The sequence below is a fragment of the Scomber japonicus genome, chromosome 14 (assembly GCF_027409825.1).
Source record: "Scomber japonicus isolate fScoJap1 chromosome 14, fScoJap1.pri, whole genome shotgun sequence".
Lineage (NCBI taxonomy): Eukaryota > Metazoa > Chordata > Actinopteri > Scombriformes > Scombridae > Scomber > Scomber japonicus.
In genome coordinates this window covers 17,754,136-17,776,020 of record NC_070591.1, presented here as the reverse complement: position 1 = coordinate 17,776,020, position 21,885 = coordinate 17,754,136, and the positions used below count along the sequence as shown (strand labels likewise).

Here is a 21,885-nt window from a genome sequence, read left to right as displayed (position 1 = left end):
TATTCTCAGTAGACATCATGCCTTCACAGGTGTAATCAATAACATTAACGATGACTGCATTGCATTGAGAAGTTTCCAATACTGGCTCAGAGGATGGAGCAAATGAGACAGAGGCATAATTCATGTTATTAGTTACACCTGTGCTTTTACTGCTGCAAGAAGTCAAAAGGTTTAAAAGCTGCACTGCTGGGAAGAAGAAAACAAGAGTTTGTCAATCTATGAAGACAAAACCAACAACGGTTTAATAAGAGTTTATGGCCAGTATGCCTTATAGTTTTGGACTCTGCTGCCTCCTGCTGGTGAGAAAGGCAGCTTTACAAACAAAGTATCTCAGGATATATGTTTGAAGTTTTTTAACTAACAATAAGCCTTTTTCTGAGAAGACACTTTGTAAATAATACAATTAGTAAAGGCTCAATTCCATTTAGCTGCCTCAGTTTCAGGATCCTGGTGTTCGTTGGCTCACCAGGACAAATAATTCCAACCGAGTCATAAATGTTATCAGTAATACCTGTTGCTGTTCCTACAATGAGTTAAAATGTCTGCTGTGAAAAGATCTTTAAGGAAACCTTTCAGATGATTTATTCACACAGTCATACGAGCAGGTGAAAAAATGCAGACACACGGTGGTGTTAAAATGAACCACTTTACTCTTGCACAAGACATCCAGAGTACATTTCATTTTCAATAGAAAAATAAAATTGCCTGCTTTAGAGCACATTTGAATGCAACGGGCTCTTTTCTCAAACAACCCAGACCAACGCGCGCAGTCCAGAGATGGATTTCAAAGTGTTAATGTCTTTGCAGCAGAGACTCCTTCAGCAGAACACACATTCACTGAGCTTATCTTTTGGTTCGTATGTGGTTTCCTTTTCAGATGCTCGTCACAGTAAAACATGAAACACAGTAATTGGCAGCGCAGCAGGTTGTGGATACAGCCAGAAGGTGCCGACAGCAAAAAGGTCCGAGGGAGGCAGGAACCATGCATAGCCATGTGTTGAAAAACCCAGCGGAAACCAGTTAAATCAGGCAAATGGGAGGAACAACAAACTTGAAGTGTTTATTAAACACAGTTGTGGTTAAACAGCAGAAGGGGGAAAGGGGGGAAAAGGGAAGAGGGGGTGATCTCCAAAGAAATTGTGTCTGAACCGCAGGGAGCCCCCTTTCCAATCGTATCCATCCAAAATTAGTTTCTTGTTAAATATAGTTTTTATGAATTCTCTCACACATAAATAGCATCATTATTGCTCATTAGAAAAACAAAAATCTCTGAAAAGTACAACTCACACATACTGGCATTTCAATCTACAATGTGGCAGAACAAAGCTAAAGCAACAGCTAAAAACAATGTTAGCAAATCAACTGAATTTTCTTAATACTATGAAAATGTCATAGTTAAAATTAGTCTAGGTAAGAAAAGTAACTGTCTGTACACAGAAACTGAGGTTGAAATGAACACAAGGGAACTAATCATGAATACATGTATACATGTAATTGAGGTCCAAACAAAACAGTCAAATTATATGCTTGTTTAGTGAATATTTACACTTTTCTTAAAGATAATCAGTGTTACAGATTAGCTTAATTTATTTTAAAAGGTGTCACTCATTCATCAGCACCGTTTGCTTGAGACGTCCGACCGTTATCGCTGATGGCTTCATCACCAGACTCGTTATCTTGATTCTGAGAAAGAGTGAAAACCATTCAATGAATCTGCAATCATTTAAAGCTTTAAAAAAAACAGTGTTTTTTTTAAAATGTTGTACCTTTTTCAGCACAGCCAGCAGCCCTTTGACGGAGTCCGTCAGGGTCTTGGATGTCTTGTTAATCTGGTCATGGTAGATCGTCTTCTGCTCCTCCACGGCCTTCAGAGTCTTCTCGGTTTGGCTCAGATGGGTTTTCACATCCTCCAGCTCCCTGGACAAGGATTTGTTGGTTTGTTCCAACTGTGCTTTAACTTTTGCGTCTTCATCTGGACAAGGACAAAACATAAAGTTGAGATGGATCAACAATAATGTCGGCATCAACGGGCAAATCCAAGTTTAAGTTATAAGCATTTAAAACTGGTTTACAAATCATCAGATTCTACTTCAAGAGTCATCTTCTTGAACTCAGAAGATCTTCCAGCTGCATCATACTGGAAATACTCATCTTACTAAAATAAAACTTTTTGGTCATAGTTTAATTCCAAATTCTTATATTGTCAATGTGCCAGTGCACTTATTCACAGCAATCACAGATAAGACAGTGCAGAGTGAAATGAAGCACTGTAGCAAAGCTCAAATTGGGCCAGATCATTGTCCTGATGGACTACTGACACAGTGTAGCTTGTAACTTTAAGCAATATTCAGTCTAATGTGATTCAAAGTTCAAATCATACCCATTTTAGCGTCCTGCACCATGAGCTTCTTTTCAATTTCCTCCCTTGCTTTCTCACTCTTCTCCAGTTTCTGCATCATGCTGCCAATGTCCACCATGGCTCCGTTATACACGATCAGATTTCCAGACTCGCTGCCTTCTGGCTTAACACGAGATTTAGGAGTGGAAAGTAGCGCTCGGTTACCTGAGAGGAAAAGTTTGAGAGAGAAGATTTAATAAAAGGAAAGTCTGCTGCACCAGGCCTCCAGCACTGTGCTTTATTGAACTATAGAAACATTTCAAACCAAAAACTAAAACTGGCCAACTCACCTATAAGGTTTTCTATCTGTAATTCATTAAAGGAAGGAATAGGCTCGTCCTTTCCTCTGTCTGTCAGTTTCCGATAGTGACAAGACTCTCTGACCACTGGCTTGTTCAGCAGCTTCTTTATCTGGAAACGGACAAAAATCAACATGAGTGACACTAACAATTAGGGATCAACAGATTAAGAAACCGAGCATGAAGATGATTAGGTTTGTGTGTGTGTGTGTGTGTGTTTACCTGAGCACGAGAGAGGTGCAGTCCCAGTGTGTACAAGATCTCCTCCAGGTCTCTCTCCAGCAAATAGCCACAGTGGCTCTGGTCAAAGTAGACGAACGCCATCAGCAGGTCCTTGTTGTATGTGACCATCTGCTTCTTCTCCTGGTGTAACAACATCAACAACTATGTATTTATGACATCAATGTTTTAAACACACTGATGACAATAACCAGCACAGTAAACAACTAACCTTGTCTTTAGACGATCTTTCTTTGGACGATTTGCGGTCATCCTTTCGATCTTTCCGGTCTCTATCATTGGAGTCGTCATCATCCTTGTCTACGAGTCAGCAATGAAGAGTTTGAACAAATAGAGCATAGTTAAACAATCATACTATCACTGCAATGAAGCTGATTCATAACTAAACAATCACTGATGATTGCCAATACATTTTTTAATACTTTGGGGGGGGCATCTATGTTTTTCCCAACTTATGGCCTCAGAAACTGTGGTAAAGTTATCCATCACAAGTTCAGCGTGGTGCATGATTTCTCATCATTGACCAAATTGTACTGTTGGAAATTTTAAAATAACCAATTATAAAAAGAAAAGAAAAGAAAAGAGCAAGGGAAAAGCAGTACCATCATCATCATCATCCTCAGCATCTTCAGCCTCCATGGGGTCATACTCTTCAGCGTTAGCGGTACTGCCATCATCTTCGTTCTCCTCCTCATCTCGAGACTCCTCCTTTTTCATACCTTTGTCGTCGCCCTGGTTAAAACACAAATCATACAACTGTATGAAAACACATCAGCTGATAAACGAATGACTGAAGAGGACAGCTACGTTTAAGAGGCTTACCTTTCTCTTCTCCTCCTCATCCTCTTTGGATTTCTTCACTGCTGGCTCATCATTCTCCTCTTCTTTCTCCTTCTTTATTTCACGCTTTTCGGCCTCCTTCTTTTCTGCCTCTTTTTTGGCCTTCTTCTCCTTTTCCTTCTTTTCATCCTTGGCAGGAATAGCAGCAAGGGCTTTAAATATGCGGTAGCCAAAATCTCTCTGTAGCATCTCATTAAACAGCTCAGCAAACAGGGAAACCTGGACAGAAATGGAGGACAGTGTATAATCAATCTGCAGTGACATTTGTGATCTTTCTTGCTAAACTGCATAAAATAAAATAAAATAAAAGTGCCATTAATTCTCACCTCAAAAGAGTGTTCCTTGTTGTCTTCCAGTCTGTAGTCCAGCAGCACACTCAGGGACATGACACTGCAGTCAAATTTGCCATTCTTGGCAGCCCAGTTGGGATGTACAATGATGGTGGGCTCATCAGGGAGGATGTAGCGCCTTTCTCTACGCTGGCGCTCAACCTCCTCCTGTCTCTTTCTTTCCTCCTCCTAGCAGAGGAACAGTTTGAAGAACACTTGTCACAAATTTTAAACCAAACACTGGAAAATTACAGTACACAGATTTTGCCCAGATACTTTTGGTACATGATGTGAGAAGATATCCACAGTATTTTAATCTATTGTCACCACTACTACTAAATTCTCTGAAATAATTCAATCTTATTTGCTTGATTATTTTTTTCACAGCTTTCTATGTACCTCTCTGTCTTCTTCAACGCGAGCTGGCTCCTCTTCCTCTTGAACTTTGCTCTCTGGTTTATCAGGCTCCTTGGACTCCTCCACCTGTTCCTCCACCTTCAGCTGCTTGGTGAGGCGGGCGATCAACTGCGACTTTAACCCTTTAGAGCTTAGAGAGCGACAGTCGAGCTCTTTTCGCAGGTCATTTACCTACAAAAAAAAAAGAAAATATGGGGACGTGGTGTTATGTGAACATTTCTCCAAACAAAACATGAAATATAAAATATGACAGGTCCAACAATGATCCTATATATGTATGTTTCTCATCTGCTCTCCACACAGACTATTCAACTGCACATCTAGCTGTGAGTACTGAGTGCTGAGGTCTGCTCCTCAAACTGTACCTTCATTGATTTCGGGTCAAGTTTAGCCCAGTGAGTGGGAGTACTAAGGTCTTTCGATTCGTCACCATCCTTCTCCTCTTCCTCCTTGACAGGAAATCATTAATATAGAGACAGGCAGAGAGAGAGGGAAAGAGGAGGGATAGCAAACAGTCAGTACACCACTTGTGGCCAAAGTGAACTTTAAAGTTGATCCGTGCAAGAAGCAAGGTCACATCTGTCTTTCATGTCTCGTCCTAGTGAGCTCTCGACTGTGTTTAAGTCCACTGCTACTGAAGCGTACACAGGGAAGCTCTCTAGCTCTTATAAAAACCAACAGAAATCCCCCCCAGCTGCCAATCAATCAATCTGTGGAACACAAAAAAGGTAAAAATGAATGAGAGGTGTGTCCAAAAGGTGTGTAGGTACATCAGGTGAACTGAAGCTGGTCTCCAAACGGAGTGAGGATAGGGTGGCCCTACCATGGTCTATGACTGGGGTATTGGGTACGCCATTTATGGGTTTTATACACCTACATCAGACAGGAGTCATCTGTCCTTCTGTCCAACCAACTGCCCTGGAAAAACCAAATTCTACATATAGTCCAAATGAAAATGTAGAATCCAACAACAAGAACAAACAAGAAACAGGACTTGGGGGAGGTTCTCGTTTCGAAGTCAGACGATTTCAAATTGATGTGAAAAATCATATTAAAAAAATACAAATTTCTACAACAAACACATTATTTATATGCAACTAACTCCACAGATTCCAGCGCATATAAAAATTAAACATGCCAGTGTTAAAACAATCACCACTGGTTCAAATTTAAGAAACAATTTGAGATCATTGCTCAATCAATTTGCAAGCACCCAAAGCAGTTTAAGCAAGCGACAAAAAAAGCCTGGATTACCATGAATAATTAAACCCAGATTAACACCAAATTATGAGCTGTTTGAGGAGCTGGAAGCTGTTTTACCAGTTGCAATCGGGGCCTACACAACACAACCTAGTCTCACTGCTTCCACTGTATGTGTCTGCTGGATGTGAGGGAAGGTGGGAGTGCTGATGGAGGAATGGAGGAGTTGGAGCAGAGGAGAAGGGGGGCAAGTGGAGGAGTAAACAGAGGAAGCCTAGGTGAGGTGTGCCTGTGTTCATGTCTGTGTGCGTGGATGGTGAGGTGCACTTTGTGTATGATGTTTATCTGGGGTTTGTTTTTTTGTAAGTCCTGTGCCTTCCTGTGAGAAGCGGAAATGAGAAGAGAGGGATTAGCGGTTCAGTGCCTGTTCTCCATCCGCCTCCTTTCGCTCGGCCGACAGCTTCTCAGCCAGCTGCTCCCGGAGTCGCCGTGACAGCACCTCCCACTCTGAGCGGGTAGGAAGACAATGCCAAACATCCGGAAGAAACAAAACCACTGTCTCCACATGAGCAGGGACTGTCCGCCCCTTGTGTGTCTCCTCCGGCCGATGATAGCGAATCTCTGCAAAACGATACCTGTCGCAAAGGAAGAAGGTGCATTGGAAAGAAACATTCTGGTCAGGGCACATTATAAAAAGCAAGCCTTGCTAGGGCAAGCCTTCTACAGCTAATCCCCTCCCATGAGGTCACTGAATGATCGTATCATTACAGTGACCCATCTCCCCCGCAACACACGGCATAGACAAATGGACCCAGTCTGCAGCTCTCCAACTGTTGTCACAGGTTACGGCAGCCATTTTGAAAAGGTTGACAGACAATCACATAAAATAAGTCACACCCCTCAAATTCATCCCCATTATAGCTTCGGCCAATTATAGATGAGTGCTCTGCATTTAACATAGGATACACTTAACGCACTACACATTAGGGTTGTGCGAAGAAACACAGAATCAACAGGACAGTGAAAGCCAGTTAAATATGTAAGATATTTAACAGATAGACAAATTAAAACAACAAAGTAATGGCAGTGTCTTCTGGTCCAGGCTACTGCTTCCAGCCACAGTCCATGCGTTTGGTTTTTCATCACAAGGAAATATGCGTATATATATATTTTTATAAATGTATAGAGTGTGTGACAGAAAGAGAGAGCCAAGGCGACAACACACAAAAGGCCAAAAAGAACATTGCACAACACAATAAATAATAGAAAATAATAAGTAGCAAATAAACAACATGGTAAACCATTAATAGAAAAAAATCAAAAACAAAAATATCACCCAACACGTCCAGGATGAGATTTAGTATAGAGGCAGTAAAATGTTGAAGCATATTATGGATTTGAGATCATTTGTATTTTTAGTACCAGCAGAGTTAACAGAAATACAATCAAAGAGATGAGAGTAATAGCTCTTACCACTGAGTGCAGAGACTAAGGTCTATGCCTGTGAGTGCCTTGCAACAGCGTATGGCTGTCTTTATAAGGACTGACGGATCCTTCTCTGGGTCAGCTCCATCCAGAGAGGGAGACCAGTGACCACCAATGGCCATGGCCTCATCTTTACCTCTCATTCCCACCAAAAACTGAATGAGAAAGACAGACAGGTACAAAGGAGAGCCACAGAGTATAGGTTAGACAGAAATGGGAGTGATAATGTGGATAAAAAGGGGTATGGTGGGTAGAAAGAGCCAAAAAAAAAAGAAGGGGAAAAAACGGATAGAGACACAGAAAAATAAATGATAAGCAGCCTAATAATAAACCTCTGACGATTCACAAGCAAAGGAACATAAACAGCAGGGTGATTAATACAGGTGCATCAACATTAGTTACGATGCTTGCACACTGCGAGTACTCTGCAATGGAGCAGAATAATTACGTCAAAGTCATTTTATGTGTGTGGCACCAGCATGGAAAGTGTGTAATGTACCTTAATGAGTCTAGCAGGGTGTTGGAAGGAGTCTCTGACTTCCTGGGGGTCCTCTGCCAGAGCACAGGACTTGTGATAAAGCTCCTCTATGCTGGGGTTAGCCAGCAGCATCACCTGAAGCATAAAGAGAACACAACAACCTCAACGTTAACGTCCATCTGCAAAGTGAATGTAAACATGTTTGTATCGGGATGAAGAGAAGAGCTTTTTCTGTGACTGCAGCTACCAGCAGAAGATCCACGTTGCACATGTTTGCAGTCCAGTGCTAAGTTTATGATTTACTTTTAATTTATCTATTGAATTATTAAAAGAGGGGCATTTAATGTCAGTTTTTCTCATTTGACTATCTCTCCATAGGAGCCTACTATATATGCTACTAAATTGTAGTTGTAAAAAAAAAATATCTAATTTTAGTGTGGAATACATGTTTCCTGAAGATTTTCTTTTCCAACATGAGGTTTAGAGTATAATAGTTTGGGAGGTTTGATGGTCAACACAAGCTGTAGTTTGATTATGGCTCCAAAGACCATGTGACTTTTCTCTCACTCTGCATTTAATTTTTTTTACATTTTATGGACTATGAAAGACTCATTGAAGCGATGTATGTATCATTGTCAATCGTACCTTAGCACTGTAGGTGTGGTTGGCATCAGGTGGGTCCAGCACAGCTGTGTTCTTGACAAGTGGATCCACTTCTTTGTGCAAGATGTGAAAGTTACAGGTGTTACTCAACAGGAAGGGCCTTGTCAGAGGGAAAGCCTCAACCCAGGTGAAGACAGCATCAAAGAAATCGCTGGGAATGTAGAGACTCTGATACCGCCTCCTCAGCTCCATCATGTCACAGCTTGAACTGGAGGACACACAGAGGACTGTTACTACCTCCAGCTGAGTGTTACACTACATTGCCCGACATATCATAGCTCTAGGATCTGTTTCACTGAGGAAGTTTTACTCACCCATCTAAACTGAACTTGGAAAACTGGACGGTATAGCGAGGAACCACCCTACGAGGCCGCCGAGGTGACCGGTCACGTCTTGGAGAGCGGTCCCTGGAACGTTTGCGTGTGGGTGAGCGTTCTCTCGACCGCCTGCGCTCACGCTCTCTGTCTCTGCATTAGAAACAAGAGCAAATAGTAGACTATAGAATAGTAGATCATTTATGAAAAAAATTACAAATATATTTCAGTGACAGCTAGGTCATACTGAATAAATATCAGATGATCTCAGACGCTATCTATCACCATCTAACCTGCGTTCCTCTTTACTCCGAAGGATGAGCTCTGGTCCCCGATCATTGCGACTGGGGAAACGAGGTGGAGGCTCGATCCGCCTGACAGGTTGAGGCTGCTGCATCATTCTTACTGGGGGCTGAAGCAGACCCCCGGGAAACACATCTGGAGACAAAAGACAAGTTACTGGGGATGTCCAATATTATCGGTCCTCTGATAAAGTCAATATCGAGCATCCCTATATCTCACTTTAGTTAGACCTCAGTTACAGCCGTGTTTTTGACAGGTGTACTACCGGGGGGAAAAAAACTGAACAGCTGTGCTAATAATGAGGAGTGTGACCACTTGACTGACTGCATTTACTCTATTTCTAAATGAGAACAATCTCAATGAAAACTGGTTTACCTTTGGGCGGAGGCTGTGGCAGCAGAGGCTGAGGAGGGTTCTGGAGCAGAGGGGCCAGAGAGGCAGCAGACAGCTGGGCCTGCAATAAGGAAGGAGGGGGAGCCTGGGCTTGAACACTGAACGTGGTTGGGGGAGGTAGTGACTGGAGCATGTTGGGGGCAGCCTTCATCATGTTAGGACCTTGCGGCTGGCTCTAAAGAAAGGGAGAAAAACAAAAACAAAAAGGGTGAGGTGAGCATATGTTCACGGCAGACTTGAAATAATCTTTAATTAAAAGGGAAACTTGAGAATTTTTCAACCTGGACTTGATTTTCAAACTTGATTTAAAAATGCTTGTTTTTGCCACTGATAGGCTCGGATTGTTATTACTAGTGTTTGACAACCATGCAGAGAAATAAAATGGTTTTCTTTAGCAAGACTTGGTCTGACACAACAGAAACCAAACCAGATCAAGCGAAAGGTAAAGAAAAACCTACACAGAGAAATAACTGTGTAGTCCTTTCCATAATGTTGTCAGACACTTTCAGTGGACATACATTGATGGGGCACTGTATAACTGGAACCCGTTTCAAAGCTGAATGGGAATGGGGGTCCAGGTTGAAAAATGCCAACGTTTCCCATCAACATGCCAATGACTGCATGACAAAAAAGATGATGAACTGTATTAAATCAGCCAGGGCTGCTGGGCAAAGGCCTGAAAGTCTGCTTGAATGAAAGAATTTAAGAAATCTTATCAGAAGTGAAAAATATGGTGCCCTAATCAGAGAATACCTGGTAACAAAAATATCAACCTAGAAGGCATCTGGATCAACTCTGGTTTTGACCTGTTCAAAGTGAACAAAAACCCAAACTATTATATTTTTGTTTAACGTTTTCAGGTAAAGCATGGACTGTTCTGCTTTACCAATTTCAACCTAGTAAGTAACATTATTATTATTACATAGCAGCATGACAGTAATAGCTAACTCTCAGGATGTTTTAAGTATTTAGTGGGCAGAATAGTTCAGGATCTTGCTCAACAGGAAAAGATGGTTCTGGGATCAAATGTGACTGTCTGGCTGAAGTAGAGTTACTCCAACTAGAAGGACATATTCAGAAATATTCATTCAATTATAAAATTGCATATATGACACTACTTGGTAAGGCACTGATCCAATTGTGAGGTAGCAACATCAGTGATACTAACTAAATCTTTAAATCCAGGATTACTGTGAAGCAAAAAGTAAAAAAAGTATCTCAAAAGAAATATGAAAATATGAGCAGATCTGCAGTTACAGTATTGTGTCAAATGCTTGTTTAACGCTGCACTCTATTTCCCTTTCATTATTGGAAATACGCTGAAAATGTATTATTTAAAATGAGCTTCATCAGCAATGTCCCCTGTAAAGAGATTTACTGAATTCAACATCACAAAGTGCAAAAACACCTCTCAAACAAAAGTAACAGCTCAAGGTGTTTTCCAAATAAGAAAATATACAATATGGATTAAAAAAGCCTGCAATCTACTACAAAAGGCATATTAAGAAATTTGCAATATTTCTCTCCCAGTAAGACAAATTAATCTTCCTTAAAATAAAGAAATGTGTTGTTAAACCAGTAAATTTAGTTCTATCCATTTGGAAAAAGCAAACTAAAAGAACAGTTGAGAATAAATGTTTAACTATGATTATAGTTCACCATGAGTAGGTTAAACATGAAAGCTACGAAACAAAGAGATAACATTTCACAAAGAAAGAGATATGGTACAGAAAAATAGTATGATTCAGGACTAGTGGGTTACATTTTGTCTGTTGTCCGTGGAGTGCATGTCTGAGTAGCGCAGCTGCATCCCTGGCTCATTGTAAAGGCTGCCGAGCTGTGGGGAAGCTTGAGGTAAAGGCTGAGGCTGCTGCTGATGCTAGGAGGGATTGAGAACACAAGAGTCAATAAAAGACAGAGAGGTAAAGGGATCAGATCACATCTGAAAAATAAAACAAAACTTTAAAATGTGTTAGTAAATTGTCCAGGGTTTAAAATGAACCTGTCTGAATAGTCAAAAAATCAGATGTGCATGTTGTCATTTTCACCATAGCTTCTGTCACAGAGGAGAGTCAGCAAGTGTTTCAATGTTTACACAGATCGATAAGGCCAAAGGCTGTAATTAACTGAAGCAAACAGACAAACACAAAGTGTACAGTAACCAGACCAGAGTTTCAAATGATAAGATGTTTCCTGTTTTTCAAAGGACTACACTAGAAAAAAAGACACAAACAAAGCTATTGGTGTAAAAAAGTATGTGACCTAAAAGTCAATAGTCATTATATCAGAAATTCCTAAATTGTATTAATATGATCAATAATAATATCCTCTCTCCTGAATGACTTTGTGCCGCCTGAGTGTTCTCACCGACTGGTTTGCCAGCTGAGGTAAGGTCTGGATGCGCTGGGCGTTCCACTTGAAGGGCATGTTGGGGTTGTACACAGCCTCCACTAGGACCCTGTCACCCACCTGAGGAGTCTTCCCCTTCACAGCACTAAAAAGATACAAAAAAAAAGCATTCAGAAAAAAACAAGTAAATCTCTGACGATCTCTGTATGTCAGATCATTTCAGGTTTAAATTGAAATAGGCACAAGTATCCTTTAGAACTATCTGTTGGCCTGAGAAATGAACAGCGTACTTCATTGGGACAAGAAATATAGTCTCAGAGCCAAGGATCATACTCTCTTTCACCTTAGCTGAAAGAAGACATCTTCATCTACAAAGCCAAATGTGTCATGTAGCTTGTTGACGACACCAGTAAAGACTCGCTGCTTCTGTGGCTGTGTCTGCTGTTGGTGGCTTGAGCGTGGGGTTGGGTAGGACACCGTAATCTGGGCTGTCTGCTGGGGGTTGGACATGCTCAGGCTAGTGGGCAAAGCGACTGGCGGCTGAAGATCAGGAAAAGAAAAAAGGATTTTAAAAAACTACTCCTGCAAGCACACTTGTTTTGCTTTCTGTGCATGTCTCACTCAGAAAAGATTGAGCCAAAACTCATATACATTAATAAACAATATATATGCCAAAGGAATATGTCATTTTTTTGTACCTGAGAAAGCAAAGCTTGCTGGGGCTGTGGAAGCTGTGAAAAGAGAAAGAAAAGAGAAAATAACAAGAGTTAACATTTTGTTGACTTAATACATTAGAACTGACCTCATAGCAAGGTCACACCTGTTCTTTACAGCACATGGCAGCGTGTTCGCCGTTAGCAGAAACAAGATCTATTTAGTGGCATGTTGAAACTCACTGTTATTTGAGTAGTTGTATCAAATTACCTATACAGCACATTCACATGATCTGACTCGAGAGAAAATTGCAAAGCTGTTATAAGAAATAAAGAACACTAAACATGAGGAAAAACAGATAAGGAGGATGCCAGGAATAAAATCTTAACGTATAAGCTTCAGCATAGCACAGATAAATCAAAGCTTATGACCCTTAAAATGAGTGCTGTATGAGCTGACTCATTTTACCAAATACACCCATTTATCTTGACAACACATCTAATTTAGTTTGGAGCCATGACAGATCTAAATATAAAATGTATGCTAATATTATTTATTTTTTATCACCATAAAACATTTTTTGTGAAGAGGTTCCCCATTGGCTGTTGTACTTTCAAAATGAACTGGTGGGAGACGATGGAAGCAGAGGACAGCAGCACAATGCAGAACGACTTCTTGCTCTGGTGCACTGACGTCAAATGCAATGAAATCCGCTAACGTCCTGTTTAAACAGACAAGTACCAGCGTCTCTACCATCTCCTCCTCTACTGTCCAGTGTGATCAACTCATCAACTGACAGCGCTGTCAGCAGCCATTCAGCAGAGAGAGCACAGGTTTTTATAACTAAAGTAACCCCAGGACCCAAATTTTTTATGTCTTTGACATTTTCACATCACAAATGAAAAGATGACCAACTAGCCTGGCTAACACCAGATCGCGTCTCAATCTCATGTGAGACTGAGGTAGGGTCTGGCGAGGAGCCGTTCATTTCCTCCTATTTGAGGTGGGATCAATGAATGTCGATCAAATGCTTCTGTACGCTACTGGACAAACTTATAGCCTACGTCATGATAACGTATTCAGAGCCTGTAGGGAGCAGCGTGACACATCCTTTTTATGAAGGGAAAATCATGTAGCGTAAGTTTTTGTTCTATTTTCAAAGTGAACTTGCCTTCCAATTTATTTAGCCCACAATCTACTGCTGCTTCGAACAGTTACTACACCTCTGTGACCGCCATGCTGGATATAAACAGAGTCTCTCTACAAATTGCAGATGAACATCTGATATCCAGGAAATCACATTATAGACACTACCACTGAGTATCCCTGTAACACACACACAGACCAGACTGTACAACACCACAGCTCCCAGTACCTTCCACCCACATTAAAGTTTTGTATATCTATTGTATATAGTATTTTGAGATGGTTTTATTGTTTATTTACAGCAATATGAACTGCAGGTGTTACGCAGATCTGCCATGGTACTAAAAATAATATATCTGAAGTGAAACACTTCTACCACATTATAATCCCTTCATATTATATTGATTATCACCAGTGTGATACAAAGCAAAAGGGGCCCGGGTTTTACCTGATGAGGTACATTGTACAGTTGCTGCTGGGGGGGTTGCTGGGGAGGTTGCTGCTGCTGTTGTTGCTGCTGCTGTTGTTGTTGTTGTTGTTGTTGTTGCTGCTGCTGCTGCTGGTACTGCTGGAGGGCTGTATTGATCTGAGACTATAGACATTAAAAAGAACATGGGAGAGATAGTAGCTGATTAAACAGTGTTACATGTGACCATGGCGAAATGCAACGACTGCTGACAGTGCTTGGAGGTGGCTCGCTGAGACTGACCTGCTGTAATGCAGCAGCAGCTGCTGCTGCAGCTTGCTGCTGCAAGGCGGCAGTTTGCTGAGACAGCTGGTAGTTAGCAGCAGACTGGTTGCTGAGCGATGCTGCAGCCAAGGCTGACTGCTGCGAGTAAACAGAGGGAGATGCTCCCAGAAGAGATGGCTGCTGCACACCAAGAGCTGCAGGTAGAGAAAATAAGGCACCAGATTCAGAAAAGTGGAACATTAGTAGAGAAAAGGTGGAGGTGTTAATGGCAGGCTAAGAGAGAGAGAAAATAGTTGACAGAGGAGTGCAATATTCAACAGTTTAACAAATGTAATCAATCCCCCACTAAGAAGAAAACATTAAGCAGCCTGGACCCTCTTGATTTTTTATACTCACAGTGCAGACTGTTGAGGTCAAGAGACTGTCCTGAGTGGCCTGGCTGGGACACTGCTGTAGTAGCAAACTGAGTCGCCCACGGTGGATTCTTCTGTCCCCCGAATTGGGCCATGACTCGCTCAGGTTAAGGGCTGTCTCTACTCACCAGACTGATGGTTATCACTATAAACACCACAAATCATAAAATGGGGTAAATTATTGGGAACACCAGTAGATACCAGGGGGAAAGGATCATTTGTGCACACAAATTCACATAACACAATCTATCATTATATAAAATTGTTGTTTAACTACCAAACCACCTATCTCATCATGATCAGATATGAAAAGCAGTCCATTTGGATTTTCCATGACAAACCATGCAATAATAATATAAAACATTCTACATCAATATTACTTTTGTACAGAATGTTACTATTTTTAAATATTTTTTTACTACTACTGTTTGTGTTATTACTTATTGTTCTTTATTCTCTCTATTGATGCTCTTCTGTTTTAACAATCAACTCTGCTGCTGCAATAATGTACATTTCCCCACTGTGAGACTAATAAATCTGATCTTACATCCAGTGCAGCATCAAAACTGTATGAGACATTACGTTATAGTCTGAATGTGATAACCCTAAAACTGAATTGAAAGAATAAATTGGCCAATTTCAAGACAAGGACAAAAAGCACAGTAAACATGTTATTAGCAGCACTGCACAAAACAACCTTCAACATTAACCTAACGCCATTAAGGGGATCACACAACGCCAAGCCATTTGAGGGCAAGATTTAGTCATTTCGAGGATAATGATCTATTCGTACACACTAACCATCAAAACACTTAACCTTCATGTGTACCAGGTGTCGTAGATTATCTTAACTTTATCTGCTGACACAGCACCTCGACATGCTAACGTTAGCCACCTTAGCATTACCCAGCTAAATTAACGGTTATCCTGTCTAACTAACGCTGGGTGTTGTTGTGGCTAACACCGGCTAACTGGACCCTTTTATATCACGTCTTCGTCAACACTACTGCAACATATTGCCTTTTTAAACTATCACAGTTAAAGCCAGTAAACGTCATCATAACAGACAGCCTATTTACATCGCTTTGTTGCCAGATTAGCCTCGTGTTGGGTTTGTTATCGACAGCGAGGCCCAAGCTAACATCCAGCTCTAGATATCTGCGTTTAAACGCCTACAAACACATATTCCAAGATGACAGCAACTCCCCTGTAAATTAGTATCACTGTTGCACATTTAATGCGTACAACAAAACTAACGTAGTAAAAGGATTTGATTAAAACAGAGTCACCATTGCTTACCACTATCCCTTGCACCGGCCAATGTAGACACAAACTGCGCATGCGCGGACTGGACAGCCTGCTGCATGCTCCAGGCTGAGATTGAAGTGATAAAATGGTTCATTATGTTTTCACCTCTCATGTTATTATGTCCCTACATGTTCCCACATAGCATTATTAATAAATAGTAATATAAGAACGATTCTAATCATTATTTGCAGTAAAGATTTAATATCATTCCTTGTTTTTCCCCCCATATAGATTTATACAAAAGCCATAACTGGAGGAAAATAATAGAACTACTTTCTGCAATCTCCGTTTAACAGTTTCTACTCAAAACAAACTGTTGTCCCACGCAGATCTAAATGTAAATTATTCGTGTCCCTGCTGTGTCTCCAGGGCATGAGTAATAAATAGTAATATAGGAACGATTCTAATTATTATTTTTATACTTTATTATTCTTATATTTTAATCATTCTTAAAGTGTTATAGTCTTATCGATATTATTCATCTGTTTCTTTTGTCTTTTAATCTCTCTTTTTTTTGCTATCTATTTAATTTCATTCAACTTTTATTTTGTCTTTTTAATATGGTTTAACATAAGTCTTTTAACCCGTACACATTGTCTTTTTTATCTTTTACATTTGAGATATACACGTTTATTTCTATTCAGGTGTCATATAAATATATTTGATTGTTTATTTGCAGTAAAGATTCACTGATTCCTTGAGTTTCCTCTACCCATATAGAACTATACAAAAACCATAACCAAAGGAAAATAATAAAACTGTTTTCAACAAAAGAGGGAATCCTCTTCTGAAACAAGCTCTGTAAGGACCTTGAGCAGTTTCTACTCAGACAACTCACCAGAAAACAAACTACGGTCCCACACAGATCTAAATCAAACTCTTCTTACCAAGAAAATGCATACTATTTAACTGGATCTAGGACAAGCCCCCCACTGTAAAACAGAGGTACAAGAACATTTCCACTGGAGAGACTCAGTGCTAGGATAAAGGGCAAAGAGGAAGGCTTTATGAATATATAGCAACCTATAATAAAATACCTAGCCACAGACCTGAGTGAGCTAATCATGAGAGGTTCTGGCACGCTGAACTGGACAATATAATGTATGATATTGATGTACTGATGCACACAAATTCTTTCATTCTGTTGGTACCATACCATCTAATTGTTCAGGCCATGTCTGTTCAAGTTTAAAAGGAAAACTTTAAATAAAATGTCATTACAAAAGTGGTGTCTTTGTGTGTTTGCTTACAAACTGAACTTTAATGTGTTGCAGTGGATGTGAATAACAAACGACATAGCACATACAGTAGATATAGCATACAGATGTAGGATGTTTTAAGTGTAAGCCTACTTCCACTTTATCGATAGATAGCAGTCATGTATAGATGATGCATTAACAAGCAGTAACTCTTCAGTTACATTTCGTACAGTATATGCCAGCAAAACTAGAATATCAGATTTGACTACATCCATCTTCATTTTGTATGACAATAATTCAATGTCAAAACCTTCACAATATCATCAGTCTATCAAAATATTCATTTAAAATATATAATATTTATAAGAAATAAATACAACACAGCACTTACAGCTATCACAGCAGATCATCTTGTCTGGTTAAGAGAAGTGACAGTATTTTCTATATATAGGTCAGACAGTATATCTCCCATTCTAGGTAACTTGTCATAGCAGGAAAAGCACACATAGAACTGATAACATTAACGATGGCTCAGTTTCATTCAAATGTCCAAGGACACCATTCCAGTGAACGATCAGGCACATAACGAAGCTCATGAATTTGGGAAAAGATTCAGCCATCATTAATGTTATTCATTGCACTTTTCCTGCTTTGACAAATCAAAGTTCAGAGTTTTTTTTACAATATATGGTTTGCACACATAATAGCAGAAATAATTTTATGTCTTCATTCTTATATTTGTAGAATAGTAAACAGTGCTTAGAACATAATTCATGTGTGTTTTGGTCAATTAAATATTTAGTCTTGCAATTTGCGTTCCAGCTCTGAGAAAACCTTTGCATTAACTTCATCCACTTCATCTTCCACCTGTGTGAGAAAAGACAATTATGACATATGAGTGTTATAGTATTTTTTTCATGTTTCTCCTGAGCCACAGCCGTCATGGGGGCGACTTTGTAGTAGCATTTGGGTATGGCATACTAACATGATATTTCTATACTCTGGAAGACTCTGCCTACAGACTGAAAAATCAGTTTTATTTGATTGCTCAGACTTAAAGGGGACATATTAGGCTTTTTCTGAGTTTATGTTATTTTTACACTGTTATGATGCCTGACATCGATGCTAAACATAATCAAAGTTCTAAAACTTGAGGTTAACAAAATGCTCATTGCAAGTCAAAAACCCAGGCTTCATTCTCCTCTTGGGCTGCCACTTTTTATTTGAAATTTGGAAATTTGTTTGGATATGGGGTGAAGAGTTCATGTTCAAAATGTAGGCTGCAGTCTCCACATGTGCATCAGACTATTTGAAGCGGTTTGCCTTGTGATCCAGCAGAGGGTGCTCTGAAACTTCACTGTTAGCTTTACCTGTTGCCTCTCCTATTGCCCTATTAGTAAACTAAGCTAATGTTAATGTAGCATTGTTTTGTTTAAATGGAAGACAACAGCAACCAGAGCTGTCCTGAGTTGAAACCAAAACAAGAGAGAAGCAGCGTATGAAAGTATTTTGGGTTCTACAACATGAATGGAAAAGTCACCAACATAAGGCTGTTTGTCGACTTCATAAAAGGCTGCCATCTTCTTCTTCAACAACAAATCTGCTGACTCACCTGCTAGCTAAAATCTCGTCTTGTCTTGATCTCGTGAACCCAGTATCGTGTCTCGTCTCATCTTGTAAGCTGAGTGTATAGACACACCCCTACTCAACTCAATTTATGTCCATCATTATAATGAATAAGCTATAGGCTTAATATTAGTTTGCATCCAACGGACTTCATTACATCTGCTGCACCGCTGCTACCACAATTATGAAATGCTAAGTTTATTGTCTGTGACCGTGACCCTCATAAAAGTAATATTTTACAAATCTGCATTATATAAACTAACAAAATTCGTTAAAAGTCAGTCATTTGGCGACTTCTAAGTCATTCAGTTAAACTAAGTCTATTCCTGCGAGCGTGAATGATCACTTGAAGTGATTGAACTTTCTTACTTTTACTGAAGTAAAGACTTGAATCAGTATGTCACAAGTATAGTACTTTTGCCACCTCTGAATACTACACAGGCATGACTCAGAAGAACAAGCTTGAACTTTTTAATCATAGTGCATTGTGTTAATTGATTGGCTGTGTAGTGTTTTAGTGGCGCACAGCCACAAAGTGCACATAATATGTCCCGTTTAAGGAGCCAAAAGTAAAAATAAAATGAGATTCATCACAATTTTCTACACAATTAAATGACTATCCAAATAAAGGCGGTGAGACCAGAAGTAAGCCAGGTGTCAAAACAACAATCCCTACAAATGCTCATCTAGAAAAAAAGAACGGTAGTGCAGATCTTGATAATCACCTGTTCCACTGTGTCTACTTCTGGGACATAAAACTGCAGCATATTCTGGATGCCGTTCTTCAGGGTCACTGTAGAACTGGGACAACCTGTGCAGGAGCCAACCAGCTTCAGCTTAACCGTGCCGTCCTCAAAACCTTTGAAGATGACGTCACCTCCATCCTCCTGCACTGTGGGTCTTGTGAGAGAAAGAGGCGATACCATGATAAAAGGAACCATTTGATTGGCACTGAATTAATGTTTAAAACACAAAGTACAAACCGTAAGATATGCAATTGCCATAACATATTGCCAAATTGCTCTGAGGGTTGTTAGTTTTGTACCTGATTCTGTTGTCAAGAAGCTCCTTTATCATCGACACAATATCATCATCATCTTCAGACAAACCTGCAGTAAAATAAATATATAGTATGAAGAGATTTACACAATGTTCAGTAAGGTCAGATGGCTGGGATGGACATGTTGCATACTCACTGCTTTCATGGTGCACTGCCCCTATTGTTATGGGGTCGCCGCTCTCAAAGAACTTGGCAATGGCACCCAAAGCATGACGCTTAATGTCTGTCCACTCCACATCCTCATCTGTCTGATAGGGACACCGGTGATCTCATGTGTTATCTCACCAAAGAGGTTTCACAGGATTAGAGTCACAGAGACAAGCTGTCAATAGCACATTTAATACTTACTTTAGTGACTGTGATGAAGTCAGGGCCAAAGAACACACTTTTTACTCCCTCAATTTCAAACAGGTCCCTGAAAGAAACATGTTATCATTCAACACAAATTAAAACCATGTGAGCTGTCTTTTTTTTTTTTTAAATCAAGACAAAATGTATGAGTAAAAACAACACATCATATCTACACATTACATCCATAGTCAGTGAATGAAATCCTGTAGTGTCACAAAGTGTAATTCATTACAGTTACTGTATGTAACCTGTCTCACTGTCAAATCTGAAGACAATCACATTCCTCAGTGCAGATAAAATTCACTTTCAAAGTATTATTTCTGAACATGACACACAACCTGGCTAAAGATGAACATTCAGCTGAGCTTGGAGAGGGAAAGTCAAGTGTCCCGCTTCCAAGAACAGGTTTGCCGGGAAGAAACTTCAAGCTTCTGGGGTTTGGAGTGTCTTGAGTTTGGATGGAGAGGTGCCTTACTAAAAGATGTTGAAAACAAAAACCCAGAAAACATCTTAGTTAAGATTTTTGTGTCTACGTTCATTCATAGTTTTGTGCCTGTCATTAACACATGTTTTGATTGCAGGTGACTGTCCAAACAGGTGGTTTCTCACTTGGGAAGTGTGTAGTTCCTGTGCTGGGCAGAGGCTCAACTCTCTTGAAACTCTGGGTCGAGAACTGAGTGTGGTATGGGCTCCTCGTTTTATCTGGAAACCTTTCAACAACAAAAAAGCGCAGTATCACAATTATTATCAAGTCTACCAGACCACACAGGGCTTCAACTCATTCATTTATGCGGCAGGAAGAAATGGTGAGGTGGTGTTGATTCAGTAAACGTCAGTAAATGTTTGACTTTATTGTTAACTCAACATTTGATTATGTAAGTTACAAGCCTAAATATTAAGTCATTTAGCAAGTGCAAGCATTAGCGGCCATGTTGACAAAAGGCTTTAGCAAAAATGACTTTGGGTTCAGTAGAAGCTGTAACATATGACATTAAAGACGACAAAACACAGGAAGACACATTTAATTAACTAGCTGCCAATTATCTACACTTAAAAGGAATAATGGGATTACTTTGTGTCGCAGTTTGCTCATTAGCTAGCTAAGTTTACACGTATTATCTCAGCGTCACGGTTTATCCACAAGTATTAAACCTCATCACATCAGCAACGCGATGTGTGTACAAATTCACATGTTACAGCCGTAGAACGACAAACCTAAAGTGAATAGTTTTCCTTGTCCGTAGCAACCGCTGTAGACCCCATCTCACATGCGACGCCATTTTATTTATTTTGAAAGTGATGGTAACCCCAAATGCGCGTACATCTCGCGAGATTTGAAAGCGCAAATAATTATGTTTTAAGAAGTGACAACGATGTGTTAAATACGGAAGAGGATTAGGGCCACTGTGGAAAAAAGTCAGAATTCAAACATTAGAATATGAGGGCATGTTATTAGATTGTTGTTTTTTTCTTTGCCTTTATCAAAAACACAGAGATCCTTAAAACACCAACGAGGAATAATTATATCAAGTTAATCTGGGGGTGGTGGTGGGTCATCCAGGGCATCTTCCTCCATTTTACCTTACTCAAGTGGTGGTACCACAGTGAAAAAATACTTAATTATTAATTTAAGTAAAAAGTAAAAATGAACTGATCATTGTTAATTGAAAATGTTATGTCTGCATATATTTATAGAATAATACATTTAATCTCAAAAGTAAATATAACT

General features: G+C 39.9%; 2 protein-coding genes across 2 annotated transcripts; both read right to left on the bottom strand.

Annotated features, from left to right (window-relative positions):
- Window positions 1-633: 633 nt before the first annotated feature.
- On the bottom strand, window positions 634-15,950 carry ccar1 (cell division cycle and apoptosis regulator 1). The gene is made up of 26 exons (XM_053332820.1): window positions 15,912-15,950; window positions 14,596-14,757; window positions 14,218-14,393; window positions 13,957-14,100; window positions 12,407-12,439; window positions 12,052-12,248; window positions 11,727-11,853; window positions 11,122-11,238; window positions 9,342-9,534; window positions 8,957-9,101; window positions 8,664-8,816; window positions 8,332-8,557; window positions 7,708-7,821; window positions 7,197-7,363; window positions 6,148-6,358; window positions 4,889-4,972; window positions 4,506-4,694; window positions 4,104-4,295; window positions 3,760-3,996; window positions 3,540-3,669; window positions 3,149-3,237; window positions 2,920-3,060; window positions 2,689-2,809; window positions 2,381-2,563; window positions 1,767-1,972; window positions 634-1,683 (listed from the first exon to the last, which is right to left on the bottom strand). Exons 2-26 carry the CDS (start codon window positions 14,705-14,707, stop codon window positions 1,606-1,608), a joined length of 3,765 nt encoding a protein of 1,254 aa, XP_053188795.1. The 5' UTR covers window positions 14,708-14,757; window positions 15,912-15,950; the 3' UTR covers window positions 634-1,605.
- Window positions 15,951-17,166: 1,216 nt separating this feature from the next.
- zgc:110319 (uncharacterized protein LOC796111 homolog) lies at window positions 17,167-21,436 on the bottom strand. Its single transcript, XM_053332835.1, has 8 exons — window positions 21,372-21,436; window positions 20,766-20,866; window positions 20,495-20,630; window positions 20,154-20,220; window positions 19,942-20,053; window positions 19,791-19,854; window positions 19,471-19,645; window positions 17,167-17,986 (listed from the first exon to the last, which is right to left on the bottom strand). The coding sequence occupies exons 1-8, from the start codon at window positions 21,434-21,436 to the stop codon at window positions 17,918-17,920; spliced, it is 789 nt and encodes a 262-aa protein (XP_053188810.1). The 3' UTR covers window positions 17,167-17,917.
- Window positions 21,437-21,885: the final 449 nt, after the last annotated feature.

Excerpts from the sequence above, each read along its gene's own strand:
- ccar1 (XM_053332820.1), bottom strand. The coding sequence starts at position 14,707 with ATGGCCCAATTCGGGGGACAGAAGAATCCACCGTGGGCGACTCAGTTT. Across the intron at positions 7,364-7,707 it reads ACCCTGCTAGACTCATTAAG|TTTTTGGTGGGAATGAGAGG; the intron begins GTACATTACACA and ends TTTCTCATTCAG. Across the intron at positions 3,670-3,759 it reads ATGAGGAGGAGAAGAGAAAG|GGCGACGACAAAGGTATGAA; the intron begins GTAAGCCTCTTA and ends TGTTTTAACCAG.
- zgc:110319 (XM_053332835.1), bottom strand. The coding sequence starts at position 21,436 with ATGGCGTCGCATGTGAGATGGGGTCTACAGCGGTTGCTACGGACAAGG. Across the intron at positions 20,221-20,494 it reads GAATGTTCATCTTTAGCCAG|GGACCTGTTTGAAATTGAGG; the intron begins GTTGTGTGTCAT and ends TGTTTCTTTCAG. Across the intron at positions 19,646-19,790 it reads CTTCTTGACAACAGAATCAG|ACCCACAGTGCAGGAGGATG; the intron begins GTACAAAACTAA and ends TTCTCTCACAAG.